General features: G+C 43.8%; 1 protein-coding gene across 18 annotated transcripts in view; it reads left to right on the forward strand.

Moving 5' to 3' along the window:
• Positions 1–24,578, forward strand: part of mical3a (microtubule associated monooxygenase, calponin and LIM domain containing 3a) — an 80,565-nt gene that overhangs the window by 17,613 nt on the left and 38,374 nt on the right. For 16 of the 18 annotated variants that reach the window (XM_030095499.1, XM_030095497.1, XM_030095502.1 and 13 more), the window contains 8 exons: positions 19,385–19,780; positions 20,299–20,506; positions 20,760–20,876; positions 20,985–21,086; positions 21,540–21,695; positions 22,074–22,174; positions 23,785–24,042; positions 24,157–24,272. In XM_030095499.1, the coding sequence (XP_029951359.1) occupies positions 19,502–19,780; positions 20,299–20,506; positions 20,760–20,876; positions 20,985–21,086; positions 21,540–21,695; positions 22,074–22,174; positions 23,785–24,042; positions 24,157–24,272 (1,337 nt within the window). In that variant the 5' untranslated portion in view covers positions 19,385–19,501. Of the gene's footprint in view, positions 1–554; positions 703–19,384; positions 19,781–20,298; positions 20,507–20,759; positions 20,877–20,984; positions 21,087–21,539; positions 21,696–22,073; positions 22,175–23,784; positions 24,043–24,156; positions 24,273–24,578 lie in introns of those variants that run through there. The other 2 variants (XM_030095498.1, XM_030095514.1) reach the window with 2 other exon arrangements.

A 24,578-nucleotide genomic window follows, 5' to 3' on the forward strand; every position in this document is an offset into this window, starting at 1 on the left:
CAGTTGTCGGCCATCTCCTTCTAACCTTCACATATTAAGTCAAGTTCAGTCGGGTAATAAAGCTCACACTCACACGTGAGAGTTTTTGGGATAAGTTTCAACAAAAATAATGAAGTATCGCAAAGCCTGGGCACCACTGAAATGTAAAATTCCGCTCGACTTTCCTTGTTGTGTAAAGCGGTCCTCCTGTTTCTGACACCACGTGAAGGCAGCAGCGGCGCTGCGTCACTTGGAAGAGACCAATTGGATTAAAGTGAGTTGAAACACGCAGGCTCACTCCAAGCAGTATCGGGGGTGGTTGGTCAAACAAATTCTATCAATCGTAAAGAAACGCAGTTATTTTTAAAAGCGTTTCTCAATAACTGTTTATCTTAGCTATTGATTGGTGTTAAAGGTGACATGTGCTGCTTCTGGTGATTCAGTAATATGTAATTATTTATAGACTCGTTTCCTCCGCCCTCCTTGTCGTCACTGTGGTTTCGACCGATCCCTCTCTGTCAGTTTCAAGTTGCGCCTTCTGCTGTGTGTGTGTGTGTGTGTGTATATATGTGTGTGCGGTTCCTTGCTCTGGCCTTAACAAGCCATACACACTAAATAACACACACATTCACTGCGTGGATTTTACACTGCCGTTTAAATGATTTTCGTCATGGAATCATTCCCGCCTTACACGAGTGGAATATAACGCCACGAGATTTTAAGGTAAGAGGACACGTCTTTCTCGACCGCGGTGGGATTTTTTTTTTTCTTTCTTGTTACCGTGGGATCTGCAGACTGCACCTCCGCACGTTTGGGAATGTCACGCTTAGGCGGTTTTAATAGAGCGACTAACGATTTCACTGCTCGGGCCTTGTAATAAATCTGGCAATTTGTTGTGCCGCACAGCCAACATGCAGATCGCTGCTGGTGCATCAGTGGATCGTCTGCCAACCTCGGTTCTTATGGCACAGTCTGAGGAATGTGTTGAGCACAGTGACAAGATTCACTCCTGAGTCAATGCAAGGAGACAGCACAATCTGTCACGGAACTATATCATCCAAGTCATAAATACTTGAGTAATGATCTCGCAAGGAGATGTTGCGGATCATGCCATTCAGACATTGTGCAGCGTCTTCTTACCGGTGACAACCTGCTTTTTTTTTTCCTTTTTTTGTATCAGTCGTTACAAAACAGAAATGCTTTCAGTATGTGTTGATGATCTGGTGCATTTAACTTATGCCTCTGAGGTTAAGTCAACAAACATGTAAAGTGTAGCAAAGGTGCTATATGTCAGTAGAGCAAACAACAACAAAAAAAAAAAGCATTTTTCTTCAATATTTCCATCAAAATAATTCATAGGTCTGCAGTAACAGGATCTGTCTGTGCAAGCTGTTGGCTGATGAGATAAATTTATGTTTTCATCATGTAAATACATTTTGCAGTGCAAGCTGTTAAAAAGCATCTCATCTCTGATTCTAGTGGAGTGAAAGTTGTACCTGAAGTGAATAGAAGGTGAGTGTGTGTGTGTGTGTGTGTGTGTGTGTGTGTGTGTGTTTTGGGGAATAAAACAGCACTGAACATAAACTTGAAAATACCTACTTGGTCTGAAGTTTCCTGGATGACCTTTTCATTCATTCGTCCAAGCCAGAAACTGGACCATGCGTCTGCTGCGGTGCTGTTGTTGTCCAGTCCACAGTACAGATTTGTGCCCAGAGGTCTTTGAAGTCCAGTCACCCAGCTTCCATTCTCGTCCCCCTCGAAGAGACGTCTGCCTGTATTTGTCCGTACGTGACTTTTCTGATTGACTGCACACTGACCTCAACAAACGCCATATGACTTGAGCTGACCCACATTGGCCCATGCATCAACCCAAAGCAACAGGAGACGGTCTGTGGTGAAGTGAAGCGGAAGGTCCTGACCCGACTGACATTTCCCCCCAGAAAAAGCCTCTTCCCCCGTCTCAGTCGAGTGATGGGGTATTTTGTTTTATTGATCTGTGATATTGACCCTTTGTTTTTCCTTATGGCCTCTCTCTTAATGCTTGCACTGCCAATATTTAGACTTTGAACATCTTCTCTGTCGCTCCGGGAGGCTGCCAGCCAGCAGACGATAGCTGGGAAGTCTGTAAAAAGGTCTCCGTGTTATCACTCGTTTCCCTCTCGTGAGTTTAGGGCGTGGAGCAGTGAAAGCGGAGGATGTTTGCTTGATGACTGACTCAGCATAACCTTTTTTTTTTTTTTTTTTAAAGTGCAGTTTGTCTGCCTGGAAAGACACTAGTCCGAGCTTGTGTACAGCACACACTGCAGTCAACGTGCAAACTTTGACAAGATTACGTTTTCAAGCATTTTTTTATCCGGTCATAAATCATTTTATTTAAAACCCTAAGTGATGATGCCATTTCAGTGCCAGTTTCTCCATAAATGGAATTAAGCTGAAAGCTGAGTCAAAAGGTTCTTGGAGTGTTACTTACTTTGACTGTCCCACTATTACACCCATTAAGCCAGATATTATCTTTAGCTACAAGACAGCAATAAAGTTTATTGTCAAACCTTTATAGTATTCTTTCAGCCAGCTGATAATTACTTAATCAGGCAGTTAACAGGTATTCCGTCATTTCCATCCATCCATCCACAGAAATGATGCGTTTCATGTAAATGGAGTTTTAGAATTGTTGTGTGCTGGAGCCCGTCCCAGCTGACTCTGGGAAAAGCATCCAGGATCTGTCGCGAGTGATTCACTGAGCAAATACAGAGTGACTGAAAACCACAGTTTCATATTGACCCCAAAGGGAAATTTAGAGTCCTCAAATCAGCCTCAAATGTAAATTTTTGGACAATTCCAACCCCGAATCAAGCAGGCAACATTTTTGCTAAGAGGAGAGTGCGCCAAGCACTACACCACTGTGCGTGAATAAGAAAAAGCACTGTATTGTTGTTCAGTTACTGTTGTTAAAATTGGATTAAGTCTCAGTGTTCCTAATGGTTTTTCAAGTTCGTCACAGGTTTGGTTTACAGTATTTGCTCTGACTGTTTCTGCCATGCATTTCTGACGACACAAACATCCAAAATGTACAGACTGTACGCAGCACGAATCAAAACAAGCATATCTCTAGTTGCGGTTTTTCAGATTGTGTCAAGTAGAACAATAATTTCCTCTGTAGGTGTACAAAATGACGTGAATGTGCGGCTGACCCTTTGCTGATTGTCTCTGGGGAGAGGTCAAATCCTGGCTATGACTCTCAGTGACCCTCCAAAGCATCATGAATGTGGGAAGTGGAAACTGTGGCGGATGAAAGAGCAGGAGGAAGGAAGTGTTTGAACGCTGCCCCTGCTGTGTCACGATGTGCCCAAACTGTCAGGTTTGTGCCCAGAGGATTTGTTGGTGCGGTTGAGTCATCTGAAATGCAGCGGCTCCTGCTGATGCCAAACGAACATGCCTGTTACTGCAGGTCTGCTCGGCACAAAGTCCTTAAAAGGAGGCATGGCTGTAAGTAGATGCTAATGGCTTGATGCTGGAGCATGATGCTGCTTGGGAGGCACTCACTGTAAGGAAATATGGGTACTGAGGGGCAATTATTGTCTTGCCCTTTGGATTGTGACCTTTGTAAATGAGGTCATGATGATTAATGTGCTCCTGAGAGCTGAATCACTCGAACATGATTAAGCCAAATGGCACGGTGGAAAACATCAAGACACAATTACGGTTATGTCTTTGTTCTGCTGAGGATCAAAGCAGTTCCAGTACAAACTGAGACTCTGTTGTCCTGCAGACTGTATTGTTGCTGGGCTGAATAAAGTTGAGTCAGGTCCAGCTGACACAGTGATGATTGTCCGTTTACATGACAGCGGTGCTCAAAGTCACTGAAAACAGTTTTTTTTTTTTTTTTTTTTTTTGAAAAAGCACCGACTCCAATACTGAAGTGTTGATGCTGCACATGTGCACTGTAGTACAAGTAAATCATTAAATTACATTCAGTTTGCTGATAAGCATTTTTTTCTTCAATTCAGGCAAGTGGGCTTTTTTTTTTCTCCCAAAATACTGTTTTGACATGTTTCAGCTGGATTCTCTCGTCTTCCTTCTAGTAAATAGTTCTCCACGAGACACGACTGATTCATAACACGAAATGAGTCCAGGAGCTGTTTGTGCTTTCCAGTCTTTAGAACTAGAACTTCTCCAATAAACTATATTGACTGCACCATCATCGAGCTCAAGCGTAAAGACTCTTTATTTTTCTTATAAACAATACTGAGTGGGTGAAAATGATGAGTGACGACAGTTTAAAGGAGCTTGAATGTTCACAGCGTACTGTTCCCTGCATACAAACGTAGGTTGGTTATAGTACATAAAGACATCACAAACTGATTGCCACACATGTAAACTAAGTTTTTCGTGTGAACACACCTCGTTTTCAATATGCTACTGGCTGAACGCAATTTCTGGAATAAAAACTCTAAAACGATGCGTTGTCACTTGCAGCGTTGTCTGGTTAACAGGTTCTAAATCCTGCCAGCCAGTTAATGTTAATAAAAAGAAAAACAAAACGTCGCATTACGCGGATCAGATTTAGAGAACTAATCGGTAAAGCTACTTGTGAAAGTTGTATGTACGACTTACAATATGATCTCCACCCAATTGCTTTGGCGATTTCTCTCAGCTATGGATTAAAGACTTGCTTCTTGGGTGTTTCTTCTCCTTCAGAGGTCAGGGGTAGGTTAGTGTGACAGATGCATTCCTCAGACTGCTGATATGTTGCCAGTCTTCTGACCCTTGCACGCTGCAGCAGAGCTACAGTTTAACTTTGCAGTCAATGTGTAAAGACTGACATTGACACTGTCTAAATACTTTGCCAAGAGTACACAGAACATGGACACGCTAATGTGTGTTGTGTATTGAAACAGCGTAGCTGTAAAGTAAGTGAGTCATGAATTTTTTTCATATGATAGCATACGTTTTCTGGGAGCGCTTATCCAGTTTATTGTAGATTGATTCATGGTTAAATGGAATGTATTACCTCATGCTATTCGCACAATGCAACATTATTATCATCTTCATTTCATTACGCAGATAAGAAACAATAAAGTGTTTATATAACTTCATGTGTGCTTTTTTCCAAAACAGTGCTCTTTCTCTCATAGACAAGTTTTAAATTTGCAAAGCATTAAATATGATTTATATATATATATATATGTATGTGTGTGTCCTGTTTGCTGATATCATGATGAATGATAAGCTTGCAGTATATTAAGTGTCTCTGATATTTAAACATCTGGTTCACCAATTGATTGATTCTTTGGTGAAATTCAAAATGTATTGATTAACTTGAAATCATTTTACATTTGCTGGGTTTGCCAACTCATATCAGGTAGTGTTTAGGTGTTTTATCTCCTTTTTTGATATCATACCTTTAATAGATAGATATGCCTTTAAAGCCATACATGACCTGTTCTGCTGTAAGAAATAGATCAAATTCAGATTTACTTACTGACGTTAGTGGGACTGATGATGGTTTTGTTTGTCTGTATGGCGCTCCATTTTTTTCTCTCTTTCAAGTCATATCTGAGTACATAATTCAGCTTTGCAAATGGCACGTCTCCGCTGTTGGTGCTCACTGATAACACTCATCCTTTGTTGGCTCTGAATCACATGCAGATCAGCCTGTTTGCATCCTTTCGGCATTAGTGTTTTTATTGAATTGTGTTTGACCGAGTGCTGTGTGAAACTCCAGAGGTTTAGCTTGGAAGAGAGAACAAACAGAATGTGGGAGTACTCCTGTACGCCTCCAGTGTTTTTTGTGTTTGTCAGACTGGACAGTTCTTAGCGGGAGTAGTTTTGTAGCCAAGCCACCGAACCCCATGTTGTTCCTGATTGCATGATAGCGGTTGCTGTTATTGTGTGTGTGTGTGTGTGTATGTGTGTGTGTGTGTGTGTGTGTGTGTGTGTGTGTGTGTGTGTGTGTGTGTGTGTGCGCCGTTTGGAGACTGTAAATGTCAAGTCATGTTCCTTTCAAGTTTCAAAATCCTAAAAATACTTTTCAGAAAAGTCAACGTTTGATAAATCTGTTCACAAAGCCTGCGCGACCTGAAAGTTCTGAACAAAGTGCAGTTTCAACATCATACTGTATTTCTCAATGCCTGCAGCTGAACAGGATTCTGCTGCTGTGAACATACAGCTGACTTGACTTTGCACTGTAGTTGTTTGTCCAAATATGCTGAAAGATCTTCAGCTCACAAAAATTTCTATGAGAGCTGCACATTATTAGGGAAACATGTTACATGCAATATTGCTGTGAGTATCACGATACTGATATGATCTGTGATAAATGCAGACACTTAAAAATATGATGAGATGTTTGTGTTTTGAACTTTGACCTTCCAAATAACAGTGCCTTTTCTCTTTTTGGGCTGTTTTTTTTCTGTGATTTGTCCTTGTTTTTTGTCCTCTTGACCTTTGACCTGTTGCTCTAATGTAATGTTGACATTATGAAGTGAAACACCTTTTCTACTTATATGATTTCTTCTTCCAAATACCTTCAGTATTGAAGGTTTTCTCATGTTGAATGCGGCGTTTTTAGAAACACAGTATTTTGCAGTATGTGTATTTTGCATGTTATTGTTGTAACTGTAAGTTTGCGACATATGATGCAGACCTAATCGCCACAAATTCAGCTAAAATTTTCCAGTTCATTTCTTGCTTGTCAGATTTATCTTGCGGTCCCTGTGGTGGACTGGTTTTGGTTCACGGGGTCCGTGTTTGAAACCCTTGGTATATAGACATACTGCAGCCATTCAGGCTTCATTCTGAACCAGTTTCCGCTCTCATGTCTGTAAAGCAGCTTGTCCTTCTCGCCTGTAGCCGTCAGGAAGTGTCTCCCAGCTGCTGAGCCTATAGCTGTTGACCTTCCCTCCAAGTCGGGGCTTTTCATTCGTCTAAACTGTTCCCCTCTCTGGAGACCACATCATATTTCACGTTCGCTCTCTGGTTGTGTGCAGAGGAGCCTGGAGGCCTTGTTATCTCACTGTGTGGACAGAAGACAAACTCGTCTCTGGCAGGCTCTGATAGAGAAACAAGCTGACTTGACGTTCTTTCCCTGAAGAAAGTGAGCAGAACTAAATGGCCCCCATCTTTCTCAGTGCACTGATGTTTTTTTCTTTTAATAATTTTCCCATCAAGGAGCTGCATGTCTTTGCATCAGTTGCCAACTCCAGCCCTGTTTTTACTCTAACGACCTGCAAATGTCATCTCAGCGCGAGCTCATGGCTGCACGTGTAAATGGAGCTCACTTCCCATTCAGCAGATGCTATTCTGTGTCTTAAAACTGTGAATATCTGTTTGGAAATATGTTTGTTGAGAGCATTTGTGGCCTCATAAGGCTGTCTGTATTCATGCTTACTCGGCTTTCTGCGGACGCTGTTCAAACTGCCTTTCCAACTACAAGGTGACGCTTGTTTCAGTCCAGATTTAATTTTTGAGTCGTGACACATCCAACCAACTCTGAATGAATCTAGATCTACAAATATCATATCTGGTGGCAACATTTTGGCAAAAACACAGAAATCAAGGAAAATTACCGAAAACAAAAAGAGCCAACACACTAATCCTCTGAAACATGGCTGGTGGGAACTGCAAACACAGGTGATCCAAAAAAAAAAAAGCTGAACAAACATGGTTCAGTTGTGGAGCTGTCCAACCTGAGGTCACATTAACGTGACGTACCAAGTGAAAACACATAGTTTTCCCTTTTTCTACCAAGAAACGCACGAGCTACCGAGTCTAGAAGGATGTAGACTGGGATTAGTGACACTGTGAAGGCAAACATTGCTGCTGTTGTCTATGTACTCGTGCATGTGCAGGAGAACTCTCAGCAGTGTTTCAGGAAAGATGCGTTTTCCATGGAGTCGGAGTATATTTTGAAAGAGTTGTGTTTTCAGTGGCTTCGAGCGACGATGTGATGAAAACAGACACCCGAAAGGTAGTGAAAAGATTTTGCTTTTACTTTTAAACATGGCCGTGTGAACATGACCTAAGACAAGAAGTCTGAAGCTACAATCAAAGGCGTCGCCACAAATATGTGAATATGGCCACATCAGCCAAAAGTTTGATGGATAACAGCGAGAGAGCTCACATCGAAGCGTTGTTCATCATGTGAATTGTCTAGCCGGGATCCTAAGTTTAAAGAACAGTAGAAAAGATGGATAGACCTAGTATTTAGTCATGAAGAATATTTCAGTTGTCTCTGGGCAGACTACAGACAGTGGGCGGTGGTTACGGTAGTTTGTCCTTGTTGGATTGAGGTATTTCATGATGAGCATCTTGCTTTGGTACATGTTTTGGCTTGAAACGGGTTCTTGCCTCACCTCATATGTTATTCTCTCCTCCTGTCTGTTCATCGCTGAGACACACTGGCTTTTTTTTTTTTTTTTTTTACAGCGTTTCCGCCTTCCCTCTAAGTTTCTGCTATTATCCAACTCTTTCCAGCTCATTTATTCTCTATGAGATGTGACTCACAGCCTTCGTCCAGTCCTCAGACGTCGTCCCCGCCGCACCTGACGCTGCATCTTATGATAGGTGACGGAGATTAAAGTGCTCTCTGGCAGGAATCTGTTGTGCTGCTTTCTTCTGTAAAGCTATCCGTGTGCTTCACGGCTCCGAGTGGGTGTTGGGTTACCCCCTCGCCGCTGCGCCGCAGTTCACGCAGGAAGGCCGACCCTCCTCCGGTGCAGAGCGTGCTGAGCTGTTTGGAAGGAGATGAGATGACTGAGCGGCGTGAGACTCGGAGAAAGGCCACACTTGCATTTTCTCACGCTACTGTCCTTTTGACGAGCACGTGTGCACGTCATTTTGATGATATTTGCAGGTTTTTCCTGGTGGTTTCAGCTCAGAAATAAAGAAGACTCGCTGTACTTTATCCTTGACTAAAAGATACTGTACTAATAACAACAATGGCGGCCTCCAGAGTGGCATGACTCCAAGTTCATATTCTACTGGGACTTGATAGTTTTATAGCTGACAGTCACAACAATCCGTGTGCCATTGTTCATGTTTATAGCGTATTGTTCTCTGTGGATGTGTGTGTGTGTGTTCCTTTACTGCAAAAACAAACAGCACCCACTGGTTTAACATGAAAACTTTATCATTTTCATTGATTTCTTCATTAGTAATGTTTTCAAAACGTTACTGTGTAATTGTGAAAACTTTTCTGCCAGCTCATCTCGGTTCACCTTTAAATGGAGCATCGAGGCACACGAGTTCAAAACCGTGCCGATTCCCTTTTGTGGCACAATCCTGCAACTTGTTTACCGTCTGAGCTGCTCACTCTGCGCCCACGCACGGATTAGAGAAAGCAAGTGTGGATGTGATGGGATTATGGTCTGTCCTGCGCTGGCCGTGGTCGACTGTCGCATGTCCCGTCAGGGCTTCACGTGCGCGCTCCTGTCTCTTCATAAAGTATTTTGTGATATGTCGATAAAGCTGAAAATGTATCCAGCGTTGGAAGATTAATAATCAGAAAAAGGTTTTGGTGCTTCTCTACAGATCTTCCTCTTCCTTTTCTTTGGATTAACGTTTGACACTGATAACAGCAGCCTTTTCTATGATTTTCATTATAGGTTGTCAGAATTATCTTTCTCCTTTTATTAGGAATTCATAGAAACATCACCCCGTTTTAGCCTCTCAATCATCACTAAAGAAATACCACAGGCACCGCAAGTAAAATCTATTCATTTCCCATTTTGTGGGTGTGTGTGTGTGTGTGTGTGTGTGTGTGTGTGTGTGGTATACAGTCATGGATTTTCACTGATTTCAAGCTTTCCCAAAGTTTAAACGTTATCTTTGTAATGAATACGGTGGAGCGTTGAACTGTCGTTCTGTCATTTTCCCAGGGCCCACCAGAACAAGAAACATATTGTGGAATAGATTTTGTGTGTTAAACATCTGACCGACTTATGGGGCCTCTGAAGGTTAGTTTTCATGTCGCGACCCAGCTGTTTATATTCCCATCCATCATTCCTCACGGATTAACATGAAGCTGCTGAAAAGTATAGAATCACTGGGCCTGACATGCTCAAGGTGTTGTAATGCCGGCGCTGATCCTGTTCTGCTGATTTTTCAAATGCAAGTTTTCCATTGTGTCCTAAGCTTTCATAGTTGGAATGTTGATAATCTTTTATTCAGTTTTGTTCTTTTCATGGGTTTTTCCCCACCTTTCCCCACCATTCGGTGAGTAATGTGAATGTGAATCTAGCTTTGCACCATTCTGTATTCTGCTTTTGCCCACAGTGAGCTGGGATCAGCTCCCGGTATTGAAGCCTGCTGGGATAGCTTTGGAGAACTTTATTTTTAGCTGTCCAAGCGAGACATTCCACTTGTCCTTCATTCTGGGTTTGTATGGGTTTGTGAAAGACCTTGGGGTGTTATTTTGTGCAGCTTTTGCTGCTGTTTTTGAAAACAGATGAGAGCATTTCTCTGTACTGTAATACCATCTTGCATTGTGTAATTACTAAAATTGCGTTAGTCGCTAAATGATTTCTAGACACTAATCAGATCCAAAAATACAAAAAAATACTGAGTGTGCATCTCTGTATGTATTTGAAGTATGCAGTATTACAGGCCTTTATCTCATTGCCTCGGTATGCATTGTCTGCCATGTTTCTGCTTTTGTAACATAAAAAGTAGTCGTCCTGTTGCCTGTTTGGCTTTCTGGCTTTCAGCCTCTCTCCTGCCTGTCTCCATTCCACGTCGGTCATGACTAATCCTCGAGGACTAGTCTGTGTTGACTGCGTTCTGGCTTCTGCTCTCATGTTACACTTCCTAGTTCTCTGTGTCGGACGGTTCAAACCAGATCCATGCCTCTGTGTCGCTGTGTTGAACAGGCAAATAAACACCGATAACCCCGTGGACATTTCTTTTCTGTTTTGTTTTCTGTTCAAACCACAGATGTAGTATGAACTCGTCTCTGCGCTGCCCTAACACCGCTCCCCCCTCCATTGTAGTCCTGTCTGCATAACTGCGGTGCCGGCTGTACGCTTGTTATGAAAGGCATGAAGGTGGGAGAAGTGGCATCTGGTTTGGTATGGAAGACGTTTCCTCTGTCAAATACCTGTGGGAAGTGCAGACTGCCATCTGTAATTGACCATGTTTGACACCCGTATATGAGCAATCGGCTATGCCCCGAGTCCTCTGAGTCCTTTACTAATGTGAATTCCATACCAGAGACCTCATGTCATCTGTAAATATTCATATTGGGGAGACGTGAAGCTGTATGAAACCATTTCAGAACCATGGTTCATTAGATTCCTCAGTGTCGGTGGATTCGGACTCGTCCGTCCATCTCGAGTCCTCTCACAGCACAGAAGTGATGAATTTGACTGAGGACATGTTTTCCTGCTGCGCTGAATATTAATGCGTCAACCGTGTTTCAGAGAGGACAAGGGGAAATTTGTGTGTTTGTGGGATTAGAGGCTGATCTGCTGACGGAGTCGGTGAAAATCTACCGGCTGCGGGCGCTCGAATGAAGCGCTCCGCCGCCCGGTGCAGCCTTGACTTGTCAGAAGCAGGAGTGATTGAAAAGCCAGATGGTTCGGAGATAGCCTCTGCCAGAGGCGAGCTGAGCTTCAAGTCAACAAATGTTTGTGTTCTTTGGGAGCTGTTGGGCTTTGTCGGCTGTGTGAATAGACACAATTGTCCCCAGTCCCGTGATTGAACTTTAGAACTTATTATTGTGGTTTGTGTCGATACACAGCGCAGACCCTCCAGGATGTTTTGTGACCAGTTCAGAAGAGAACCTTCATTTTAAGTCATAAGAGTACCAAAGAGAAAGCATAATATTTATGTACTCTCTTAACTTTTTGTTCATTATTCTGCCCACAATATCACCGTTTTCCCAGACTCTGGTGTTATCCAGCTGCTCACCCACCCTGTTGACTTTTTTCTAATGTGTATTATCATTCTGTTGACACGTGGTGATAAAGCTCAGAGCGGTAATCCATTATTACTGTCTACTGTGATTATATTTCAGTAACTGTTGATTTCTTGATTTAGATCACCATCATTTCTCGAGCAGTGTTTGGACCTTCGCATGATATCACCTTTCTGGTGCTGATGGGTATATGGAGCTTGATTTAATGCTTGGGTTGTAGCTATGGTATGTCTTATAGGTATATAATAATAGGCCGCAGTACATACAGCTGTGGATCAGGCGGTGGAGTGGGTTGTCTTCCCATTCCAAGGTCGGTGGTTCGATCCCCAAACCATGTTGAGACTGTGAAAACAGTGAAATGTAAGAATGGAAGTGAAATCAATTCACCGTTCATGTAATTAATGTGAGAATCATCAATCAAATGTTGAGTCCCTTTGATACAGGGATTAAATTAATCATTTAATATAATGACCGTCTTTGAACTATGTTGGGAAATGACACCATTTAATGAACGGAGCTTTTACAGATGGCTGCTGCACTTTGATGAAAATTGGAGGTTTAAAAATCAGAGAGTCTCTCCAATGTGGGACTTTCATATCATTAATTCCGTTTGACCCAATGTTTAGAACTCAATCAACAGCAGAGTGCTTGTTTTAACTGAATAATGATTACAGACGGTTGAAAACTGTAAATGCTGACTTTACAGCTGTAATCTTCATGTTTGGTCATTTCACCAGTCGGACTGCAGCAATCCTCTTTGTCGACTCAAGCTGTGTGTGGTTTGCCTCTCAGCTGGCATGTTGTGTTACTATTTGAAGTTCTAATCCTTATAAAGAACCGAGGGGTTGCGCGCTGACATTTGCACTTCGATGCTCCGAGCAGATGATGTGGGGAGAAAGATGGTCCGTGCTGCGATGATGGAAAAACGACTGCAGTCCTGAATGTGGAAACACTGTCGACCCCGATGTGCTTCTCTGGGACAGACGTGCTGCAGCAGCTGGACTGTTTACATTTACACCCAGGCTACTAAACCCTTACTTTAAACAAACATTTGACATTCTTGCTTGTACCATATGGATTTACTCATTACATAAAGTAATTTAAACTAAGCTTTTTTTAAAAAAAAAAAAAAAAAATGCTTGATTTTGCTGTTGTGTGTATTTTAGCCGTTACTGATAGTGTAAAACCTGTGTGAAATGCAGTTACTCCTTTTTTATCCATAGTGGAGAAGTTTCACGCTGGGGCTTTGTTTTTGTAAGAATATAGGAATTTGACGACACAACAGACATTACTGCACAAGGAAGAAAGTTCAACTATTCCTTATTTGTCACGTAATCCTATTAAACTGATATACTTTTAGTTTTGCAGACATATTTACACATTTAGCACATTTTGCTGTTTATTTCGATTTCCTTCAGATGTCCTGAAAATCAGCCCAGTGTTTCCCCTAGGTTGAGAATTTACTTGTGGTGGTGGGCCGGGCGGTGTAGGAGGACGTTGCGGTCTTTGATAAGTGCATTGACAATAACCGAGTCAAACTGGTTTATGAACCATGTATTATTTATTCTAGATACATCTTAAGCCTGCTTTAACATAAACAGAACCAAAAAGAAAAGCGAAATAAAATTAAAAAATGAAGGAAAAATAGCCATCTAAAGCCACTTGCAAAGCTAGTTGCAAAGCTGACAGTTTGTGTCAGAGCATTTTTCTTGGTTTAGTAAAAAAGATCTCCAATGCCATTCGGTACGGAAAGGATCGGGGGTCAGGTCCATTTATGCTGATGCGCATGCATGCAGCAAGATGCTCCCCTTGCAGCCTGTTCCTCAGTTCAGTTTTGATCTAAAAGAGAAAAAAAACTTGCATAACCATAATGCAAAAGAGCACAAGAAAATTAACTGAAATTATTCACATTGTGCTCTTATGCATTATGGTTTAAATCACTTACTAGAGCTGGGCGATATAGCCTCAAATCAATATCACGATAATATTAAGCAGTTCACCTCGATAACGATAAATGGACGATAATTATCTACTTGGGGGGGCATTTAATCACAGCTTTTTATTGTACTGGATTAAATTTATGACAGCTTACTGTGGGCTCAGGTTGTGCAAACATTATTTTATTTCTCATTAAATGGGGTCAATTTTCTTGAAATGCTATTACATTTATCAAGATTAGGGTACAAAACATATCTATGTATCCTAACTTTCACAGCAACAGACGTCCAAATCCGAAAGAACTCTGCTGGTAATGTAAATGTCTTCTCTGTGGGCTTTAGGGAAAATCCGATGACTGGAAGACTATAGAAAATTATTAATGTTCCGTGGTTCCAGATGTTTCCAGTGTGATGTGGTGTTTTGAGCAGCTGAGAATGGAACACAACTGGACGTCTACCTGTCCCTGAATTACAAATGAGCCAACTTATTTGTTTACAATCTCCTTCTCAGTTTCCTGTCCACACAGCATCGCTTCAGGAAATATCTACATCCACGCAACATAACAAGGACTCAAAACGATGTAGTTCATCCGCTAGGCCTTCAGATGGCGCTGTCACTCTGACACAGCAACTCCAAAATAGAGAAGAAGACACGGAGCAGGACTCGGAGCTGCACACGCAGCGTCATATAAACAAACACAACACCAGAACATACAGCCTGCTCAATAAAACAGCATGAGGAGCTTCTGCAGGAAAAATCAGCCAATCGAGCTGATTATAAGTTTTACTGTCCGGGACGGTCGACCAGCATTAATCTGCAGGCTGTTAGCCTGTAGCCGGTAGCGGCTAAACTAGCATGCTTCCATGCTATGTGTCAAGAGATCAGAGTACACGGGGTGCGCGAGCCTGACACCCAGTGTGAGAGACAGACCGCGCGTTTTTTTTTTTTTTTTTTTTCATTAATCTGCTTGGGCGGGTGTCAATCTACTTGGGCGGCCCGCCCAAGTAAAGTGTATGTAGGGGAAACTCTGATCAGCCATTCAACAATATTACTTTTTATGCAATAGGTTCAACAAATCTGTTTATTAATCAGATTGAGTGTTTCACCCATTGGCTTGTACGGGGCAGTTCGTCATTTATCAATTTTTATTAAAGAAGAAAATGACAAAGAATTCAAAGTGTCTTCAAGACAAACAAATAGATGCATTCAGATTGAAAACTGCGCAAAAAAACTAATTGATACATTATATTGAAATGAAATTATGGCATTTCCACCGCTTCTTTTGTTTGGCTTGTTTGCAGAAAAGTTGAAATTGTGTGATGTTAAACATTACTTACTTTCCCCTTGTTAAAACTACAAATTTTTTAAATTCCTACTAACTATAACACTGTAACTCATTGTACCCTAATTTTGCCTTTTTAAAAATTGTTAACGCAAAAGCTTCAAGCTATTCCCTAACGGATACTCCAACTGTCTGTCCCTCTATTAATGACAGACAGATAATGGAGAGTCAAGAGTCAACCGCTCCACTTCTGTTGCCATTACGGTGTATTTTACAGCCACAGGCAGCTCATGAATAGACCACACCTGCTGCTTCATTGCCGTGTAATGAGTGTTATGGTGCTACTGTATCGTAGCCGTTTTCAGCCGCCGCCGTAACGATCACATGTGGAACGATAAGGTGAACATTAACCGTCACGAGCAAATCCAGGGTAAAAGTCGTCCCAAGGCAAACAGGAAGACACGACCAAAGGCAAAATCCAGTCACATGGACTCTAACCCCAACCCATGTTTGGGAAAACTGACAACCTGGTCATTGACTAGGTTACATGTTTAATGGCCAAGTTAATGGTGCTGATGTTTATTAGTGACTGCAGTGTTGGCTTCATCCTGTTTTCCAAGACATTGTCTCACCTTGGCCTCCTGAATCAATCCCATTGTGAAGACTTGATGGCTTATGACAGTTTAAATGAGTCTGCTTCCATGCTGTGTTGTTTTTATCTCCTAAATTAAAGTATTTTCACGCTCTGCTCCAGGTTCAGAACCATGCATCTGTGGTGCAGTTAAATAAAAACAATCACAGCTCAACGAATATTCAAAACACTGTAGGGAAACGCAGATGGAGATTAATATTATTGTCCATTGAATATGATTAATACTCAAAAATAAGAAATTCAATAATAATAACTGAAAAAGCTTATAGATGTGACTTATAGATATTCTAGTAATACTTTTTCTGGCACTGTGGCAGTGTTTACACCGAAGCACTGTCCTCAGATTTGTAGCCTAGTGGCCTAATCTTCTGGATTTATTTTTAGATTAGTGGATGATGTAATGCTGCCAGTATAAAAGCCAAAGCATGCTCCGTGCGTGCGTGCGTGCGTGTGTGTTTGTGCAGGGGGTGGGGTGCAGAGTGTGTGAGGATTGGCATGCATGTATGTAATTCGAGTGTGAACTCTGTGAATGTGTGAAACCTCGCCGCTCGTCCAAGCAATCTGGATTTAGAAAAAGATTCACATAAATGAAATGCAAGTGTTTTTCTCCTTTTTTTTTAAGTAGTCAAAAAAATAGTGTGGTTAGAGGTTTTGCATTAGGATTAGATCTTCTAAAACTATGTATATCAAGCTGCATTTTTCTAATCAATGTAATATGTATTTCAAACAAAGTTATTATGATTGAATTTTAACTTGATCCAGATGCTTGTTTGACTTAAACACAGAGAGTTTGGCATCAAGTGTGTGAAAATGTGTTTCACAGCAACTCAGTGTCTAGTTGGATGCTGGCCTTGGTTACATTTTTGAGGTCATAAAATGTGATTATTAATGGCTGTTTTGATGAAACACGAACTCCTCTTGTGTTGATTAGTGACTTTTGATTTGATCCCTTATAGTCTGTTTCCTGAAGCCATTTTTTTTCTAATTCTAATTTGTCTCCTTACGGTACATTTAGTGTATCACTGGGACTAGTTTCACATCTCACCACACATTTATCTCTCAAATAACTAGAGAATGAGAAATCAAATCTTTCCAGGAAAAGGCGGGACACTGAAGTCAAAGTTTCCTTGCTGCCAGGCCGCCTTCAGCACCCTCTTTGACAGAAACGTCCCACATGTCCAAAACCACTGCTTCAATATTTGAAGTTTAATATTAATGCACAGGTTGTGGTGGCATGTGTCCTCTCTTGCTCACCATTCTCTACCTTACACAAACACACGGGCCTCCTGCAGACGGAGCATATGGATCTTTGCAGGAGGCTTTAGTCAAATTAGAGGCAAACATGTTGCTGTCATTCAGACGTGAATGTGTCGTGGTTTTATTATGCACCAAAGAGCCTGTCTGAGCCTGTTTCCTTTCACATATTATAGACACAGCATATCGGAGACCTCCAAATGTGTTAAATGTTTAACGTTGGCCTGCTCAGTGTGATTCATGATCTCCAAATCATCTATGTCCTTTTTAAATAACTTTTTTTGGGAGAAAGGTTTCGTATAAGTTGCTGATGTTGATTTCAAGATGTTCCTATTGGATTGAGTCATTACCATCAGTCAGTCCTCTGATCCAAACCTGTAGACTTGTATGTTTACCAGATTTCCCAGACGATTAGTCGCACCTGCCTGTGACTTATTTTTCAAGAAAAACAATCTGCTTTTCTCTGGTTTCTCACAAGTTTCTCAGACACTGAACTCTCTTTCAGATGCTCTGTTTCCATTTTCTTCTGGCTATTTTAGATAGCTATTTTCTTGCTCAAATTCTCATATTCTGACACACCTGAACAGTTGTGTGCAATAACAGCTGTGACGATTAATCAGAGTGTGACCTTCAGATTTCTTTTTCCATTTTAAGCCTCAATCTAAGCATGTTGTCTGTTCTATTCTTTTGAACTAAACCACCAGGACTTGTGCAGACCGGCAGCTACCAACATGATTAACTGATTTACACTGACCACTAATGGACACAGGACTAACCCAAGACCTTTGACCCGGCTGGTCGTGTTTGATCCCCTGTCCGATCCTGTACATGTGTCAAAATGTCTTTGGGGGAAGAGGCTGAGCTCCAGTTTCCTTCCATGGCAACTGTCGCCACCGGTGTGTTGAGCACATGGATGAATTTACTAAAACGGGAAGTTTGGTGGGACTGTTAAAGCAGTGAAGCCAGTTGTGTAATTAAGGTCCATTAAAAGTCATTTTCAGCGGTTGATAAAACACCCTGGAAGTTCAGCCACAGCAGAAATACTGGCGCTTGTCTAAATGGTTAGGTGGTGGTAAAAGGTCCTTTGTTTCTGTCTGGCTCTGCACTGTCTTAACTAAATGAGGCAGAGCCAAACTCAAGACCTGATGTTTTCAGTGCACTGAGCAGCTGGCAGGCCGTGAAAAGGAGGCCGGCCGACCCCTGCACCTGCCCTCCTCTCTTCATGTGTCGCCCCTGGGACTGAGACTGCAGGGTTTTCAGGATCTGTCCCAATGTCCTCGTCCAGGAGGCCTCAGAGCTGTGGCTGCTGCAGAGACATAGAACAAGAGAACAACCGAAAAACGTGAAACTGATAGTTTCTTACATCCACTGTAAATATAATTTGCGTTTTTCACAGATATGTGAAATTATGGTGCATTTAGTTGTTCCACGGTTGTGTTCTTCACCCGTGACTCCTGTAAAATGACATTTGCAAATTTTAGGGAATTCAGGTTTTTGTGTCGTTGCTCCAAGGACATGATGCAAACAGAGCTGCTGCTTGGATGAAAAAAGATTATCAAGCAACAAATACTGTAGATTAGATCAAGTGTCTTTTTTTGTCCTCCCTTTTGCACACGTTTGTTTCAGAGCATTGTGTCGTCTCTTTCCCACCAATTAGAGTGTATCTGTTTGTGATATTTGTCCCGTTGTTTGGAAAAGCTGGAGTTTGACGGTCGCCGTCAGACAGACCGCCCATTAAGACATTCCAGTTATGACAGCTGAGTTATGGCTTCGGGAGAACATGAACGATCCTGCCGTCCAGAAAGCAGAAGGACTCGCTGCTGCGAGTCGCAGCTTGTAACAACAACATCAAAAGGGTCATGCAGAGTGAATGAAACAGCAGGTACCATTTAACTTTTACTGCTTGCGTGATCATTCCCTTCAATAGCGGTGATTGCATTGTTGAGCGGTGTTTTGGGATGATCTGGCGGTTTCCTGTGCCTGGAGTCAGTCTGGACATGTGTACACTGCTTTTCCTGTTTGGCTGGGTTCAGTGCTCTCCCTGTGTCCAGCAGCTCCATTCCTAGACTGATAAGAGGTGGTTTGAGGTCAAGCTGCTGCAGAGGAAGTCAGTGAGACTGTAAACGAGGCCATTTTCATTCTCAATTCTTACAAATACGACTGTTTATTTGGAGATGTTAGGAGTTCACGTGATTGAAGAGGCTCTTCGACATAGTCTTTGACCTTAACTTGGGTCATTAGATGTTAGATGAAGTGTTGATTGCATTCAAGCGCTGAAAACCATAACTTTGACTGTGTTTTTGTTGTGCTCCATGTGGGAGTTCTTTTATCTCAACAATCTTTTTTCATTCACTTCTTGTGACAGAAAGAAGATGCTTCAGGCTGGGAGTTAAAGCCCTTCAGAACGAGGCTTGTTCCAGGGCTGGGCCTGGACCCAGACACCCCCCTGCCTTGCGTGGGGTGAAGGACGCGAGTCCGGACCATGGGGGATGGAGGCGCCAGAGCAGCCGGAGGAGAAGGGGTGAACCGGTCCCACGTGCTGTTTGACAACTTCGTCCAGGCGACCACATGCAAGGGCACGCTCAAGGCCTTCCAGGAGCTGTGCGACTTCCTGGAGGTCAAGCCCACCGAGTACAGGGTCTTCTACCACAAGCTCAAGTCCAAGCTCAACTACTGGAAGGCCAAAGCGCTCTGGGCCAAGCTGGACAAGCGGGCCAGCCATAAGGAGTACAAGAAGGGCCGTGCCTGTGCCAACTCAAAGGTGAGCTCGCACGATGAGAAACTGGAGGATTCATCTGGAGCTGCTCGGCTCAGGCTCCAGTTTCCGGTGGGGATCAGCCGGCTGACAAATTTGATCCCCGGTGTAGGAATCATGTAACGCGATGCTCATGTTTACCAAGCGGGCTGCAGTGTAATTGGTTCTTATGAAAGGACACCGCAAGGACACTCGACTGCGTCGGCATAAAGGGCGATCTCTTTTAAACATTTGATTTGGAACCTCTAATTACTTTCTGTATACTACTTGCTTTAGTTCAACTGCCACGACAGCTCTATTTCATCCTGACTGGTCCAGGCTGGTAAAACAGTGAAATAATACGATCAATAAGGTTCGGCTGTGATAAATTCCAAATTTGAGTCGTATGTTGAAGTTTTCACTCAATAATTGCTTATTTTGGAGGAAGTGCTATGGCATGACCGTACATCATAAATGAATACTAAGAAGGTGGTCGTGTTATTCAAATGCATGGTTAACGTTCCTCTGCTCTGGCCCGTGTCCAGTGTCTCATCATCGGTGCGGGGCCATGCGGCCTGCGTACAGCCATCGAACTGGCCTTCCTGGGGGCCAAAGTGGTGCTGCTGGAGAAGAGAGACGCTTTCTCCAGAAACAACGTTCTGCATCTGTGGCCCTTCACCATCCAGGACCTCAGGGGCCTTGGCGCTAAGAAGTTCTATGGGAAGTTCTGTGCTGGTGCTATTGATCATATCAGTGAGTAGATTTTACTCTGCTGCACTACAACTGCAAGTAGTCGTGTAAATAGACCCCCAAAACACCGTGAAAGTTTGTCACGTAAACACATCCTGATTTAAGTCTCCTTTGGTCGCTCAAATGTGAATGTGAATCTATTTGTGTCTGTTTTTGCCTCGTGATTCAAGGTGCAGCGCCCCTGTTGAACTCAGTGTGGTAACAAATGAATGCAGTCTATGTAAAGACGGTCGGATGTCTCTGTTTTGCCTTGTAGGTATTCGTCAGCTTCAGCTGATGCTGCTCAAAGTGGCCCTCCTGCTGGGCATCGAGATTCATGTCAACGTGGAGTTCAAAGGGCTCATCGAGCCCCCGGAGGATCAAGACGGTGAAAGTAAGCGAGCTAAGCTGTGTTCAGTGAAAACGAGCCGTTCTGTCAGGGTGCTGAAGCCTGGCTCCGCTGAGGCATTTCTTTCTGCTTACACATGTGATGTTTCCTCAGAGATTGGCTGGAGGGCCGAGGTCCACCCCAGGACACACCCGGTCAACGAGCTGGAGTTTGACGTCATCATTGGAGCCGACGGAAGGCGAAACACACTACCAGGCAAGCGTGCATGTGCAGACTGGAAGGAATGCAGCCGTAAGGCGCTTTTTCCTCGACGTGCAAACGGCGCTGTTTGTTCTAGGGCCGTCTGAACGATCATGATCTCATCTGTGTACGGCTGTGGTCGAGCGCCTGACCTCACTCTGCTTCTCATGTCTGAATGGGGATCTGTGCACCCTTGTGTGTGTGTGTGTGTGTGTGTGTGTGTTTGCACCCTGCTGCTACGTTCAGCTCCTCAGAGCGTTTGGTCTCCTCTGCAGAGCAGAATAGGAATTTTTGAGTTGGCTGCCTGTTTCCTGGATGAGTGTCGGGGCCTCACACGCTGCCACACTCGCAGTGGGACCCCCTGTGGAGTGAAGGACCAGGACCCCTCTCTGGAGCACACAGAGGGCCAAAACATTTAAAGAAAGGTGTTGGAAAGTTAACAGCTCACACCCTCTTTGGTTTCTGCAGGGTTTCGGCGGAAGGAGTTCCGAGGGAAGCTGGCCATCGCCATCACTGCAAACTTCATCAACAGGAACACCACGGCGGAGGCGAAGGTCGAGGAAATCAGCGGAGTGGCGTTCATCTTCAATCAGAAGTTCTTTCAAGACCTCAGAGAAGCGACGGGTGTGTTACATCTCCTCTGGGATCCCGTGTGAAACGGAAAAATGTTTTCTGATTGAGGTTCCTGATTCTGAGCTCTCCGGCTTGTTCCTGCGAGCGCCGAACGCCAAAACATTGAAGTAACTGGAACAAATAGTCTGTCTTTTGATCACAGCTTTTGAGTTTGTCAGCTCACCCAATTAAAATACTTAGGTTTGATGCCAAGCCCGCCGCAGTTTATCGCTGACATGACAGTGTCCCCGGGGTTTCTGGCGATGCGCTCCGAGTCGCGTAATTGCCGCTCTTGTCCTGAAATGACGACAGAGCAGTCGGCAGCGGTAATAAGGAAAAGAGATTGTGTTTCCAGTGTAAACAATACGTCTTTTCTCCCGGTCTCTTTAGGTATTGACCTGGAAAACATCGTCTACTACAAGGATGACACGCACTACTTTGTGATGACTGCCAAAAAACAGAGCCTGCTGGAGAAAGGAGTTATTCTGCATGTGAGTGATCAAAGCTCGGCGCTCAGTATGGTGTGTGTGTGTGTGTGTGTGTGTGTGTGTGTGTGTGTGTGTGTGTGTGTGTGTGTGTGTGTGTGTGTGTGTGTGTGTGTGTGTGTGTGTGTGTGTGTGTGTGTGTGTGTGCGTGTGCGTGTGCGTGTGCGTTCTCGTATTTCTATCCTTGTTGGGGCCAAATGTCCCCACAAGGATAGCAAAACGTGGAACGACGTGCCTTGTGGGGACCTTTTTCCGGTCCTAAGTAGGAGAAACAGTGTTTTCTTGACCATGTTGTTGTTACTGAAAAAAGTAAAAGTGCAAAAACATTTCTTTAGGGTTAGGCTTTGTTGTGGTGTGGGTTAGGGTTAGGGTAAGGGTCAGGGTTAGGGGCTAGACATGAATGGGAGTCAATGGACGGTCCCCACAAGGATAGAAATACAAGACTGAGCGTGTGTGTGTGTGTGTGCGTGTGCGCGCCTCTGAGGCAATTGTTGAATCTCATTCTGGCTCTCTGGAGTTGGAATAAAGGCTGTTTCAATGCGCAGACCAACAGGATCCTGGCTCCCGCTCACTTTCATTCATTTACAACCCTTCCGTGTAAATGAGTCTTTTTTTTTTTTTTTTTTGTATTGTCTGCACAGAATAGTTTAACCAAGCCAAAAGTATTCAGAAACAAACTGCCAACTCAAGCACTTACTGAGTGTTTGTTTCCTCACTATGTACGGTAGTTTCCCTTTTCCTGGGCACTTTCCACAGGAAACCGGAAAGTCCTTTTTCACGTCTGTCTTCATGTACAGACATAACTGTTGAGGTGTAAGCTCCATAAATATGAGCAGGTCGGGTTGAAGTGATGAAAATAGCAAGGTTTTAGTCTATACAGAGCATGAGGGTATTTGAATTATATAGTTGTAATTCACGGGTGTATTTTGAGGCAGTCACCTGGGCAGATCCTTTTAAAATGACTGCGGCGCAGGAAGGGTGTAAATCTGGCCGAGGGCAGAAGCCAGGCAGGGCAGTTCAAGGCAGCGCCGCAAATTACAAAACAGCCCACTGTTCGAATCTTCCACTGCCCTTCCCCTCGCCCGTTATTACCACCACCAGCAGCAGCAGCCTGGCACTGAGGAACCGGGGAGCTCGGAGACGGAAGAATGTACCTCTCACCGCCCGCTATGAAAACATGTCACGCTGGAAGCGCGCAGTGATTTGACGCTACATGTTGAACGGCGGAGTTTCATTCCAGCACCAGTGCCGCTCGCTCCGAAACGTCCCGTTACATTCCTTGAAATCACTCTTTTGAATTTTATAGAAATGTTGCATTAGTGTGAATCCATAAGGTTGGAAAATGCCTTTGCAGAAATCTTGTGGGGATTATGTTTTATTTCACCCCTGCATGTGCAGCTCGAGTATGTATACCAACGCCGTCACTTGTGACCCCTGGGTGACCCAGGGGTCACAAGTGACGGCGTTGGTATGCATACTCGAACCGTAAATGACAAATACAAAAGCCTATAATCTGAGCTACTTCACTTCATGAGCCATCTTTCTAGACATTCAAACATCAATATTGTTGTAGTTTGTCTCTCCCTCACTCAGTTTGTGTCTCTGTTGTCTCGTAGGACTATGCGGACACTGAAATGCTGCTGTCGAGGGCGAACGTGGACCAGGCCGCGCTGCTGTCCTACGCGCGCGAGGCCGCCGACTTCTCGACGAACCACCAGCTGCCCACGCTGGACTTCGCCATCAACCACTACGGCCAGCCCGACGTGGCCATGTTCGACTTCACCTGCATGTACGCCTCGGAGAACGCCGCCATGGTGCGCCAGCGCAACGGCCACAAGCTGCTGGTGGCGCTCGTGGGCGACAGCCTGCTGGAGGTGAGAGAGATGGATGGAGGTTTGATGTAGTTTCCAGGCGCTGATGTTTATAATGAAGGAAACGTTCCAAACCGGGGCTGCGTCTGCTCGTTGAATGTTGCTCCCTGTTTGCAGCCGTTCTGGCCCATGGGCACCGGCATCGCTCGAGGCTTCCTGGCGGCCATGGACTCGGGCTGGATGGTGAAGAGCTGGGCTCAAGGAAGAACCCCCCTGGAGGTGCTGGCCGAGAGGTGAGGGTGTGGAGATACTAATGCACACGCGGCCACTCTGTGTTTCTTTAAACACACCCTTTTATCTCTAAGTGCTCTAATCGGAAATGCGCCTGTGTGTGATTTGGAGCGTCAGTCCCACCTCTGCTTGTACTAATGGAGTAAGAGGCTCTCACAAGTACTGAGCAGCATGTGACTCCACAGTCCTGCTACTGCTGCCGCCGCGCCTTAAAAACAATGTTAATGCAATTTATCACTGTACGGCTGCCGTATCGGGACGTGAACTCTGCCTGTTGGTTATGTAAGACGATTTTATTTTGCTCCTCT

The sequence above is a fragment of the Salarias fasciatus genome, chromosome 7, assembly GCF_902148845.1.
Source record: "Salarias fasciatus chromosome 7, fSalaFa1.1, whole genome shotgun sequence".
Classification (NCBI taxonomy): domain Eukaryota; kingdom Metazoa; phylum Chordata; class Actinopteri; order Blenniiformes; family Blenniidae; genus Salarias; species Salarias fasciatus.